This window comes from Marmota flaviventris, chromosome 1 (genome assembly GCF_047511675.1).
Source record: "Marmota flaviventris isolate mMarFla1 chromosome 1, mMarFla1.hap1, whole genome shotgun sequence".
Lineage (NCBI taxonomy): Eukaryota > Metazoa > Chordata > Mammalia > Rodentia > Sciuridae > Marmota > Marmota flaviventris.
The window spans coordinates 90,980,174-90,993,924 of NC_092498.1; the positions used below are offsets into that span (position 1 = coordinate 90,980,174).

Genomic DNA, 13,751 nt, shown 5'->3' on the forward strand with positions numbered 1-13,751 from the left:
TGCAAGAGTGGACTCCTATACACCAAAAAAATCATCCAGTTTCCTATAAGATATTCCCTTATGGAGAGGGATTGTTTTGAAACCAGAAATGTAAATGGTTATTTTCCTAATTATAACATATTGGCGTCCAGTGAGTTAACTTTATTAATGAGCATTGTTCTCTCGCTGACATTTTTCCTTGTTTATCCTTGTCATTCCACCCAGGTCAGTCAGTTGGAGGAGCTTTTTCCAGTGCAAGGACAGCTATGTCTTCATGGCTTTCTACCTTCACCACATCTGCCCCCCAGAGTCTCCCTGAGCCCCCCGATGGGAAGCCCTGAGGCTGGTAGCAGAGGCTGCATGGCTCTTTTAGGTGTTAAGTGCTCCTGTCCATCTGCTGCTCCCAACCTCTCCTTCACTGGCCCTGGGTCCACAGCTGGGGACTGAGACGTAGAACTGTTTACATGGACAGTTGCACTTTTTCTAAATGAAGATCACTGGATGCTAAAAAGATGAAATCACATCCATGGCAGGAATGGGCTTGGGGTTTAAATTGACTCCAGGTTCGGGTTTAAATTGACTACTTTTATTTCATTTTATTTCATTCTGAGCCTGATTAAAACACAGTGAACACACAATGAACATCTAATGAATTCTGAGATGTACATTTGTTTACTTTAGAAAAGTTTTTACTTATGTATATTTTGTTCTATTTTGCTATTTGAATATCTAGATGGCCATTATAATTTATATTTGCTAAAATTAAGTTATACTATTATTTTAATTTCTCTAAAGTTAACCCTAAAATGTGTTTATAAAGTTGAGAGGCCACACAGTCCAGCCTTTGTTTTCCTGAGTTAGAGGATGATTTTTGGTTTGTTTTTTCTACCCACAAAACACATTTATCAAATCATTTCTTCCCAGAACTGTGAATGTCAAGAAGGGGAAGTTCTGAGGTTAGGGTGTCTTTTTTGGGTTTTTTAATTTGTTCCTTCCTGACAAACTTGCTTTGAAGCAGCCAGGAGTGTCACTGTGTTCCCGTCCTCTTCCTAACCGAGCCAGAGAGTATGCAGAGAACTAACACAGTGATGGTGACCGTGGTGTTGGAGCAGTTTGACATGAATGTGTGTGGGGCAGTGCTTTCCAAGACCAGTGTGTGGCTTCTGTCAACCCTAGTCAAGTTACTGCCTTTATTATTATTTTTTTAATCCAAAGTTTGTGCCTTCTATTTCTTCTTTTGAATAGTTTTCCATTGACAGACCTAGACAGGTTTTTTTCTCTTAGCTTTGTTTTGTTTTGGGGTGGGGTTTTATTTTGTTTTGTTTTCTGTTGGCACTGCTGGAGATGGAACATTGGGCCTCACACCTGCTGGGTGAGTGCTCCACCACTGAGCTGCATTCCCCAACCCGATGTTCTTCTTCATAAAGCTTTTCAAGGCACTTGGCCTTCCCAGTTCCTTGACAGTCCTCTTGTAGTCAGTCCCTGCCCCCTTCTAAAAGTGTTTTTAAGAGAAAAATAAAATGAGTCATAAATATTAAATAGAAATCTCAACTTACAAAAGCAAGAGGCAAGGGGAAAAAAAACTACAGCCATGCCCTCAGTCACTATTTCATAAGGATGTCTGATTTTAGGTTGCCACGAGCATGCATGTGCTGCATGCTGACTATCTGTACACAGCTAGCGCTCAGGTGTTTGCCTGCTCAGTTCATTTGTTTTGCACGGGAACTTGAATGATGTTCTCAGGGAGGGCTTATGGGGAACAGATTGCCTTCTCAGTAGCAAAGGACACTTGGAAATTCATTGTAAGTATAGTCTACATATGATATGGGAAGTATTGGGGAAATATGGGATCTAATTAAGGACACTGATTATATTTGATTTATCCCTTTTGAAATGTTTGTTTATAAAATAAATCCTCCTAAGGCATGGAAAATGAACATGGAGGCATAATCTAAATATCCCTAAATTTACCAGTTTGTGCTACTCAAGTCTTATAAATCTAAAAGCATATGTATGTTGGAACATAACAACTCAAGAATTCAGCCAGGTGCAGTGGCACACACCTATAATCACAGTGACTTGGGAGGCTGAGGCAGAAGAATCGCAAGTTGGAGGCTGGCCTGAGCAACTTAGCAAGACCCTGTCTCAAAAATAAAAAAGACTGGGGATGTGGCTCAATGGTAAAGCATCCCTGGGTTCAATACCTATACCCCTTCCCCACCCCACCCCCCCAAAAAAACTTGAGAATTCAATAATGATAAATTGAGGGGCTTAATGTGAGAACTTCATTATTTCATGTTAGCCAGAAAAATTAACCTCAGGAAATATTTGAAGATAAGAAAATAATACCAAACAAAACCTTAAAAGGTACTTTAGTCACTGTTCTACTGAGACTATAAAGAATTCCTTCTAAGATCTCATCTCATTTCAAGGCCACATCATTAGTTGGAACATGATGGTATATTCATGTTCAGTTGTACTTCTCAACTGCCAGGTCACATGCCAGGAGCTGAGAGCCTTGTGAAGGGTCAGCCAGCAAGATACTGGTTCCTCCTTTAGTTTGTGCCAGGTTTGTATGATGGGGGTAAACTTCCATCTCCCATCCAAAAGCAGTCCAACCCATGTTTTGGAAGCCACTAAAGTAAAAATAGTTACATGAAGTTTAACTTTGCTTTAGTATCACCTGTTCCTCAATTGAATGTATATTTTAATTGGACATTCAATTAATGTTGCATGTTAAGGGTCTGACTCTTAAGTGATCACTTAACAAATATCTCAGAAAATAGAATTTTTATCAAAAATGGTCAGAAGACCATACCCACACTTTCCTTTAGGTTCTAGAAGATACTGGAGTTTTCAAGGCTCATAGGTCATTATATTCTCTGGAGGATCCCCAAGTTCACAGCATATTGAGGGCAGGAAGCCTGTCCCCTGTCCTGGTAGCCCACCTAATTGCGTTCCAGACTCCAGCTAAGTGGCTAGCCCCCCTCCAGACACTGATTCTGTGAGACATGAGAGGCCACTGGGACCATCTTTTGACATCACACTAATAGAAGGCGTATCTGTTGGTGGCTATACTTTCTCCAGTGAATACCAAGTCTTTTATGTTTAAGAACTGAGTGTTTGTAACTAGGCCTGAGGAGCTAGAGTCAGCCAGCTGTTCTAAGCACACAGGCTGTATCTAGCGGGAGGTGGTTTCACTGCTGTCCATGTGACTTAAAGTACTGTTTGGGGAAAACCCTAGGCACTACAATAACAACAGCATAAGTAAGACAGGAAGATCTAACACTGTCTGTGGGCTAGATGAATAGAAAAAGTTGCATGTTGCAAAAGCTTAGAATGATTTTGTGTGTTTGGCTCACGTGACCAGTATGAATAGTGTATCCCCAAATCCTTTAGTGATTCACTAGCTCCCAAGCCCTAAAGAATTCTTATCTACTTTCACTTTTATATATTGCAGCACTTATCTTTGGCAGCAAACCAGAGATATGACCTCACTTCCTCAACCATATCCTGCTTTCCAAGTTCTATACTAATAGTCATTTAATGTTGTTTAGATTAATTTCCTTTGGAAAACCAAGGAGAAAGCAAATGAGGAAGAAAGAGAAGTGAGATGTGGTTGCATGACTGAGGAACAGACACTTAGAATCTGAATGAAAGTATTTTGAGAGCAGTATTTAATCTGCTAACGGTTATAAGAATTTTTTTAGAAGTTACAATTTAATCTGCTGGTAACAAATTTCTAAATGAAACTATGGCATAATCTTCCTAGCAGGCAAGTTTTGTTAATATGTTCTGTGGAGAAAAGTTTTGTGGAATTTAGCCAGTGGTCCTCTTCTCACCAGTGCTGGTGGTAAGTTTGAGAGCTCTTAGTGCTGTAAGGGCCAGTGTCCCAATCCTTAACCACAGAAAAATGTCTGCTGCCTCTCCAGTGTGGAGAGGAGCCAAAAGTGGCCTGTGAACTGTAACCATATTGGGCATTCCTTTGGACTCTTGAAATGGCATGCTCTGAGTCTTTGGTCAGAGATGGCATGGCATTCATGACTTCCACCCATCCTTTGGTACCCTTTAAACATGACAGAGAACACTGCCCTGGTCACTCAAGGTGATTGTCATCCCATGCAGCATGTAATGTGCCACTCGGAGTTTTCTCATTCCAATCTTCAGGCTTCATAACATTGGAATTGTTCTTCCATAATTTCCAACATTCCATAAATATTTGTCAAAGACAAAGAAAAGGAATGTGCATCTTTGTTCTTTTCATATGAATGACTTTGTACACATAACTTCTTGCTTTCATTATTAAGAAGAAACTAGCTCCCTTCTGTGGCAACTCCAAAGAGATTGTGCATGTCTAAGGGGTTGGATATATTTTGTAAAACTCTAAATATGTTTGTATTTCTGTGCTGTTCAGAAGTTTACCTTTTTACTTATACTAATTAAAGATATAGAGACTATATATTTAAATCATGTAAATGTAATACAGTTTAGGGGGTTTTTCCAATCTTATTTTTCATCAGCTTCTCACACACATGTAGTATGCTGCTCAAATTTTTTCGTGTGCAATATAAACATTTGAACATTTCAGTCAGGTACTGAGCCAGAAAAGGCCATTGAAGTTTTCAGAAAGCTTCTGTGCTTAGAAAATATTTTGGTTTTTTTCTTAAAATATTAATATTTTATAGCTGGAAAATAAGATCAAGACTTATATGTTTCATTTGGTCATTGGTTCCTAAATTTAGGAAGCATTTGATCAATGAGTTAGTAAAGGCACTTAGTGGTTATAAAAATAGTTTAGATATTTGAGATGAAAGGCTTTCCACAAACAGTTTCTAAGAATGTTTAGCTTAGAAAAGTTTAAAAAGTTTTCTAAGGAAGTTTAGCTGTGCTACATGTTTTGATCAGAAAGATAGTTTCTCCTTGCTCTAGAAGATTTATAATTTGTACTTGTTCTTTGTTTCTGTTGTCACTGTTTTTTTTTTTTAAAAAAAAAAGTATTAAAATTATAAATCAAGTCTAATCATATTGAATTGTAAAACTTCTATTGTATATTTTAAGAAAAAAAATGAGAATAAAATTATCCTGTTTGTCTTGCATACAGTGGTACTTGACCTGTCCTCCTAGACACGCCCTGCCTGTGGCCCTCTCATTCCTGGTGTGCCTCCGGTAGGATGCAGTGCCAGCTTCATTTACTAACCAGCACACAGATGAACCAAAGGACTCATTGCTCATTTAATGCCTCATTCTGACATTGCTCACAGGAGGGAGCGCCTCAGCTTTCAAGTTGGTGACCTCCCCATGGCTTCTGTGGAACACTGACTGTTCAGTACTACACAAAGTACCAAAGAGGTCGTTCATGTGATAATGACATGTCACATGACTGACAGCCCCAGAGGAGTGGGATGCTATCCTGAGGCAGCCCACTTTTACACCTGGACTGCTAAGCTTCAAAATAGCCCTCAACATTTCCCTAAGAACTCTAGTACATTCTCATATATATGTCCATGGTACTGTGGAGCCCTTACAACTCTTCTACAAACTGGGGCTTTGTGATGTGCATAGAAGCAGCAAAGGTCCTTGCAGCTGAGAATGTGTGCTTCTCTGAGTGATGGTACAGGGTTAAGTCGAAGCCACCAGTGTTCTTTGACATGGACCATGAGAGCCCTGGAGTTGATGGAAGGACTCGAGGGTGGTAGAGCTTGGCCCTACTGGCATCCTTCCCTATCTGATTACCTACTCAGACAGGGTCCCCATCACTACCCAGGGAAGAGCTACCTTTTGCAGTAACTGAATCTGATAGCATTTGAAAGGAGCATGATTTTGGAACCACTTCTTTCCAAGAAACACTTCATGAAGGACTTTACGGCTTGAGATAATCTTGCAGGGTCAGGGAAGCACACTGTGGTAGAATTGACCTGTCCAACTAAACCATCAGCAAATCCTCATCTGGTGCATGCAGACACACTCTGCATGATCACAGAGTTGGATGGATCAAGTGGGGCAGCAGATCAGTGGATGTGATCTTTGTTCTTGATCCTATGAACACCGGCCTTTGGGTATCCCAATATGACACACAAATTAAAACTCCTTGGGCTTGGTGGTACATGCCTGTAATACCAGCAACTCAGGAGGCTAAGGCAGGAGGATCTCAAGTTTGAGGCCAACTTTGCCAACTTGAAACCCTGTATCAAAACAGGCTGGGGATATCTCAGTGGTAAAGAACCCCTGTGTTCAATTATCAGTACTGTCAAAAAAAATTAGCTCTCTAATATTTTTCAATGTCTGTTTTATCCTTCAGTGAACTGGGCTGCACTCCTGGAACACATAAATGTGGACTGGAACCATAGAAAAATGACAAAAGCCACTTGATGAAATGTTGGTCATGGCTAAAGTTGAGTAAGGGGCCCATTAGATTACTCTGCTTTTTAATGTGTTTGGGAATTTCCATAATGGAGAGTTAGAAACTGCTTGCTGGCCCCAAAGCAACTTTGCTGCTAAATGAAAAGGCCCATACTAGGCACACTGAATCCTGAGTGCCTAGTGTGGGACCCTGAACTTAATAGCTTCTTCAGCACTGATGCCCTGACTTTATGAGCCCCCTGGCCAACAGAAGCCTTGGCTAACACCACTGTGGTTGCTTTTCCACCCTTCTAGTTGGTGAAGCATTATGGAGAGAACCCTTTATACACGTTAGTCAAAGACCAGCTCCAGCCTACCTCCTTCATTAGTCTTTCCGACTACTGTGAATCGTGGATTCGGCATTTATTGAGCACTAAATAAAATGCTTCCCTGTCTTAGAGATTTACAATCAGTAGGACAACTTAAGCATGAAATACACATAGAAAAGCATGAAATATACATACAGTACAATAAATACAAAGCAGAAATTCATGCAAGCATAATTCAGTTAAGGAAGATATTACCAGCACCTAAAAAGCCCACCAGCTGTCTAAATTATTCCTTCTTCCTCCAAATCATTCATTTAGCATTCTGACTTATATGGTAATGATTCCTATGTTTGTTCCAAAGAACACGGTCTGCTTTTGCCTGGTTCTAAACTTTACACTTGGAATCATACCATTTGCATCATTTTCTGTTGAATTTTGGGTTTTGAGATCATTCTCTTATCACTTTCTAATTCTGTTCCAATTTATAGTTCTGCCACCGGATGTCCAGTCAGCTGTAGGCAGACTTGAGCTGCTTGAGGTTGGGGCTGATGTGAAAGCAGGACTGCTCTGACCATGCTCATGTGTGCGTGTCCCTCTGTGCCTGTGCCCATTTCTCCAGGGTATAACTGTAGGAGGGGAACCGCACCTCTGCAAAGATGCACATCTTCAACTTCAGTTAATGCCAACTTGATTTTTAAAAAGTAGTGCTACCATTTCCACCCAGCAGGGTATGAGAATTCCCGTTGTTCCATATTGTTTCTATCACTTGGTATCATCAGACCTGTACATTTTTGCCCTTCTGGTGGGTATTCCATTGTAGGTTTTAACTTGCATTTTCATGAGTACTACTAAGGTTGGAAACTTTCATCCATTTAGATTTCCACTTTTGCAAAATGCCTCTTGAAGTCATCTATCCATTTTTCTATTAGATTTTCTATTTCTCATATGCATGAGTTTACACACATACACACACACACACACACGTTGTTGTAGGTTTTGCCAATCAAGGCACTGGCAGGTTCAACTTCTGGAAAAAACTGGTTTCCTCTTACAAGATGACACCTTGTTTCTGCATCCTCTGGAAGGGAAGAACACTGTCCTACCATGGCACAAGGGACAAGAGGAGTGAAAAAGGGACTAAACTGCCTGTCAAGTCCTTTCATAAGGGCACCTAATCCAGTCACCTAAAGGCCACACCTCTTTTTTTAAATATTTATTCTTTAGTTATAACTGGACACAATATCTTTATTTTTTTTATTTGTTTTTATGTGGTGCTAAGGATCGAACCCAGGGCCTCACACGTGCTAGATGAGCGCTCTACCGCTGAGCTACAACCCCAGCCCCAAGGCCACACCTCTTAATGCTATTACATTGGGGATTGAGTTTCAGTTGCATTTTGGAGATGACAAACCAAAACAATTAGCACACTCAAGTATGAAAGTGTGCATGTGTGAAATGTGTGTTTTCTGGATACTGTCTATCAATTTATGTGTGTTGCTAGAGACTCATTCTGTGACTTATCTTCAATAGTGACATCTTCTGGTGGATAGGTTTCTTAATGTAGTCAAATTTATTTACTTAAGTTTAGGAATTATTTTAATCTTATTCAAAAAACCCAGGCCAGGCACAGTGATGCACCCCTGTAATCCCAACAGCTTGGGAGGTTGAGGCAGGAGGATCACAAGTTCAAAGTCGGCCTCAGCAAAAGCAAGGCACTAAGCAACTGTCTCTCAATAAAATACAAAATAGGGCTGGGGATGTGGCTCAGTGGTCAAGTCTCCCTGAGTTCAATCCCCAGGAACCCCCTTTCCCCAACCCGGCAAAAAAAAAAAAAAAAAAAAAAAAAAAAACTTCTTTACCTCAAGATTATGAGAATATTGGCTTGCCTCGCATGCACAAAGCCCTGGGTTCAATTCCCAGGACCACAAAAAAAAAAAAAAAAAGCTTATAGTAGTAATTAAATATTCTGGAATGGGGTTGTGGCTCAGAGGTAGAGCATTTGCCTAGCATGTGAGGCACTGGGTTTGATTCTCAGCACCACATATAAATAAAATATAGGTCCATTGACTACTAAACAAATATTTTTTAAAATATTAACTAAGGGGGCTGGGGCTGTAGCTCAGTGGTAGAGCACTTGTCTTACCATGTAAGGTACTACGTTCAATACCCAGCACCACATAAAAATAAATAAAGATATTGTGCCCATAAAAATTTTTTTTAATATTAACTAAGGTTTTACTCATTTAATTTGTCCATATTCTTCTCATTTTGTTACAGGGCCTGAGCAGAGCATTGCCTGATCTGAGGGGAAGAGTTACCTGTTTGGGTCCCCACCAAACAAACAATCACATAAATGTCCAGTGTTTACAGAATTGTCCTGGAGAACCACAAACCTGAAGGACCTTTAACCCTGCCCCAGAGACATTGACACCACCTCACCCCTCATCCCCTGACCCCATCCCCCCCACAGAGATCCAAGATTCACAGTCTTTGGCTATTTATTTGCACTGGAAGTCACTCATTAGACTAACCTGAGTTCCTCACACTATTTTAAGCCCTGCCTTCCTTGTGCAGTATGTGAGTGCCTACTGTATACCACACACACTACATGGCACATGCACAGATCCTGACCCTCGTGGAGCTTGCTGGTCCAAGGTGGGCAGTCAGCAGAGGGTAGAATGTGCTGGGTTGTGAACCAGGGTGTTGAGTCAGCACACCACAGGGGCCAAAAAATGCGTACCTCTTCCTCAGGCTGAGAGCTTTAGGGGTGAGTTGGGAAGTCAAGAGATGTGAAGGGCCCCAGGGCTGAGAATAGCCGGGGAAGGCTTGGAAGCAGCGTGGCTTGGAAACCCAGTGTTCTTTGGTGTGGCTGGAACCAGGGTAGCAAGGAGGGTCAGGCAAGAGATGAGGCCAGAAGACAAGGCCAGTCAGAGCGAGGAGAGCCCCAACAGCCTGTGAAAGAGCGTGAACTTGGTCTAAGGGTAACAGGGACACGGGGACATTTCCCCGGGGGCAAGTGGCATTTTAGAAAGCTCATCCAGGAGCTGGGCCTGCTGCCTCCACCTGCCTCACCTCTGAACTCAGCTGCCACCCTTGGCCCTGCCTCGCTGGCCCAGTTTCGCAGCTTCCCTCTCACTTTAGATCACATGTGCCTCCAACACGATAAGCCCAAGAACAAAAACTGGGGCACAGCCTTTGGTCAAAAACCAGCTACTGTGAGAACATTGCCTCTGATTTCACGGGAGGTTAGCTCAGGAGAGCCGGGTGGTGGTCATGAAAAGTCCTTGTGAGGTGATTGTGGCTGTGGGGTCCCAGGGCCAGGAGGACACTTGAGCATCTGCTTCAGTCACTCTGATAGAGCAGAGTGCCCAAGATGCACAGCACCGCCACGGTGCTGATGCGTTCAGACTGGGAGAAAACTCACTTATCCATTGTGTATTTTACAAGCAGGGACTAGGTTGTATGTGTGTGTGCAAAAAGTCCATCTGCAAGTAACACCAGGATTCTCATTTATATGCAATCCAATCCACCGATTATTTTTTTCCTGATAACAGAAGAACTTGTACTTGCTCTGGGGAGAGCTTAAGTCAGAAGCAGGACAGCCGAGAATGCACCAGTAGCCTTTCCACCTGCCCTAGAAAACAGTCATGGAGCAAGCGCTTCCTAGAAGCTTCAGGACAGGTTCAGTTACACTGTCCCTGGCTACTGTGTCCTGAATTGGTTCTTTGTGCAAGATTATCCATTTAGAAACCAAAGCCTCTGTGCCCCCAATACGTCATTCACTCTCACAAAATGCCTGCGGATGGAAAGTCCCAGGTGGAGTTTCAAGACAAAGATGAATTGAGTATTTTTGTGTGTGTCACCACTTTATCACAAGGCCAACAGGACTGGAATTTTTAAATCTTTTGTATATAATAATCTTTAAGGTGTGGTTTTCCACTGGTGACAGATTCCTCACTTTGAGACTCAAAGTTTCAGTGCAGTTAATTATTTTGAACATCTGAGGTTTATTATCCTTAGAATTTTCTTTTGGGGGCTTGTCACCACTCTTCTAGTTGGAGCATGTCTTTTGGGTCCTTTTAAATTGTTGAACTAATCCTGGGACTGCTCTCCCTGAAAGGGCAGGCTGTTTCAAAGTGTCTAGTGTCATTCATGGAGAATGCAAAATGGATTTCCCACATGGACAATGTCGTTCATGGGAGCTGCGCCTTAGCTCACCAAAGGCTGCTCTCCAGGAAGCCAGAGTATGGTCGACCAAAGTATAGCATAAAGTGCTCTAGCACAGAACCAAATGTTCCCCATGACAGGCAGAGGAACCTGCTAATTCACAAGCTGACCCTGAGATGATGGCCACCATCTCTGCAGCCCCAGCAGAAATGAGTACAGACTCACCCAGTCACAAACCCACCCATGCGTGAGGCACTGCCTGTGTCCAGAAGGAAACCAGCATCAGTTTGTGACATAGAGAAAGTGATGAGCATGTTGGGAGGGCCACTAAAGTTTCATGGCAGTCCTTTCTACTGAGACAAGCAGAGAAGACTTCTTTGATGAAGAGGCGTTTGAGCTGCTTCAGTGAAGAGGGTAAGATTTCAAGAACAGGTAATAAAGATAGGAGCTGATTTTCAGTCCCCACCAGATGGGGGCTTTATGGTCTGAGATGCAGAAGAGGAGCAGGTCAGTGTGAGTGAACCTCCGGTGAGGGGTGAGGTGTGAACAGAGGAGAGCTGAAAATGAACAGTCTTTGTGGATACTGAAGCCAGAAGGTCCCATAAAGAAGAGAGAGCCACCTCCTACTCCACCCTGGGAGATTAGCTTGGTGAGACTTTAAGTATGAAGGAACAGATGGGCGTTGTGGGGCACATCTGTAATCCCAGCAGCTCAGGAGGCTGAGGCTGGAGGATTGCAAGTTCAAAGCCAGCCTCAGCAACTTAGCAAGGCCCTGAACAAGTCAGAGAGACCCTGTATGAAAAAATAAAAAGGGAACCAGGTGCAGTGGTGCACGTCTATAATCCCAGCAACTTGGGAGGCTGAGACAGGAGGATCGCAAATTCAAAGCCAGCCTCAGTAACTGTGAGGTGCTAAGCAACTCAGTGAGACCCTGTCTCTAAATAAAATACAAAATAGGGCTGGGGATATGGCTCAGTGGGTTAAGCACCCTTGGGTTCAATTCCTGATACCAAAAAAAAAAAAAAAAGTATGAAGAAACAGAGTGAGAAGGGGAAAATCCCTAGTGGCAGAAACAGGCCAGAGAAGGACTTGGGGTCCTGTCTGTGTGAAGATGGTGTCAAGTGACATGGCTGTCTTTCCAGGGTCAAGCTTCTGAAATACCTTCCATCAAGTAAGCCAGAAGGTTTTGGAAAGTGCAATTAAATTTATACCAACTTCACAGGCCAAAACATTTAGTAAAGAAACATCAAGGGGGTGGGATTGTGGCTCAGCAGTAGAGCACTCACCTAGCACAGGCGGGACCTGGGTTCGATCCTCAGCACCACATAAAAATAAAGGCATTGTGTTGTGTCCATCTACACCTAAAAAATAAATATTAAAAACATCAATTCATTTTCTTTGGGAACAAAAAGATGCTTTATCCTCTTTCAAACTGTGATATATTGCAGTGTTAAGCTTATATTGATTGAATAACATGGCCCAGATGGTTATATAGGTGCAAAAACTTAAAATCAATGGGCTGGGGCTGTAGCTCAGTGGTGGAGCACTTGCCTCACACATATATAGTCACTGGGTTCTATCCTCAGCACCACGAAAATAAATTAAGGTATTGTGTTTATCTACAACTAAAAAAAATTCAAGTTGTTCACGTAAAATGTATCCGACATGTTCAAAATTCATTTCTGGAGTTAGGTACGTATGATCAAGGGAAGGAATATGGCTTAGTTTTCAGGCACATCTTTCTAGAAAATGGACAAGTGAAAATTACAAAAAGATGCCTGTGTTTTCATTTCATTGGCAACAATAATCTCACTCTACATTTGCTCAGAACCTTATAATTAACAAGTTGGGACCATAAAACTGGAGTATCCAGTACCCACACTTGCTGGCTCCTTAACCTCTGAGCCACAAGTTTTCCTGTTGCAGTGGGTTTAAGGACAGGATGCATATGTCATAGATGCATTTGCTCTCATATTTGTCCATTGTTATTCCCCAAGAATGTGAACAAGAGCTTGTGTCTGTTTTATCCACTGTTGTATCCACAAGGCCTATACAGTACCAGGTACTTGGAAGCACTTAGTAAACCTTGGATAAATGGACAGACAGTTCTGATGTGTAACTGGGGAAGAAGGGAGACGTTTCACGATACCAGAGGAGAAAGGGTCAAGTCCACAAGAAAAAGAGAGATTATGAAGAGAACGGTGTGCATTCCTGTAGCTAGTAGGGAGAGGACCAGAAATGAGTGATATCATTGCCTATAGAAAGGACTGTGAACTTGTGCATACTCAGACTGGTGCTGTGTCTGATACGTGGTCGACTCTGAATACACGTTTGTTCCAGGAGCACTCTACCACTGAGCTATAGCCCCAGCCCTTTTTAGTTTTTGTTCTGAAACAGAGTGTTGCTAAATTGCCCAGGTTGGCTTCAAACTTGGGAGTCTCCTGCTCAGCCTCCTGAGTTGCTGGGATTAGAGGCCACTACTCCCTGGTGCTTCACTGTTTTTTTTTTTTTTTTTATCTTTATTTTATTTTTATGTGGTGCTGACAATTGAACCCAGTGCCTCACACATGGTAGGTGAGCACTTTACCTCTGAACCACAACCCCAGCCTGATTATTTTTAATTCTTTGTACTAACCATTGACAATGAGCTGGAGATATAGCTCAATAGTGGAATTCTTGCCCAGCACCCATGAGGCCCTGGTTTAATCCTCAACACTGGGAAAAAAAAAAAAAAAAAAAAAGCTTTAAAAGAATGTTCAATGTGTAGGGTGTAAGAAGTAATAACAATCCATCATCTAACTGAAGATGGTATCTCTTATCCCTATTTTTCTTAAATTTCATCACATATTTCCCTCTACACAACATTATGTTCAGGGGGATTTTTTTCAGATTTTTAAATTTTATGCAAGTTGAATCTTGACTATATACATGTATACA

At 41.9% G+C, this 13,751-nt stretch overlaps 1 protein-coding gene across 3 annotated transcripts in view; it reads left to right on the forward strand.

The window, feature by feature from the left end:
• Positions 1 to 9,148, forward strand: part of Avl9 (AVL9 cell migration associated) — a 58,031-nt gene extending 48,883 nt beyond the window's left edge. For 2 of the 3 annotated variants that reach the window (XM_027939601.3, XM_027939604.3), the window contains one exon: positions 205 to 5,075. In XM_027939601.3, coding sequence (XP_027795402.2) covers positions 205 to 320 — 116 coding nt within the window. In that variant the 3' untranslated portion in view covers positions 321 to 5,075. Of the gene's footprint in view, positions 1 to 204; positions 5,076 to 8,924 lie in introns of those variants that run through there. The other variant, XM_027939602.3, reaches the window with a different exon arrangement.
• The last annotated feature ends 4,603 nt before the right edge of the window (positions 9,149 to 13,751 follow it).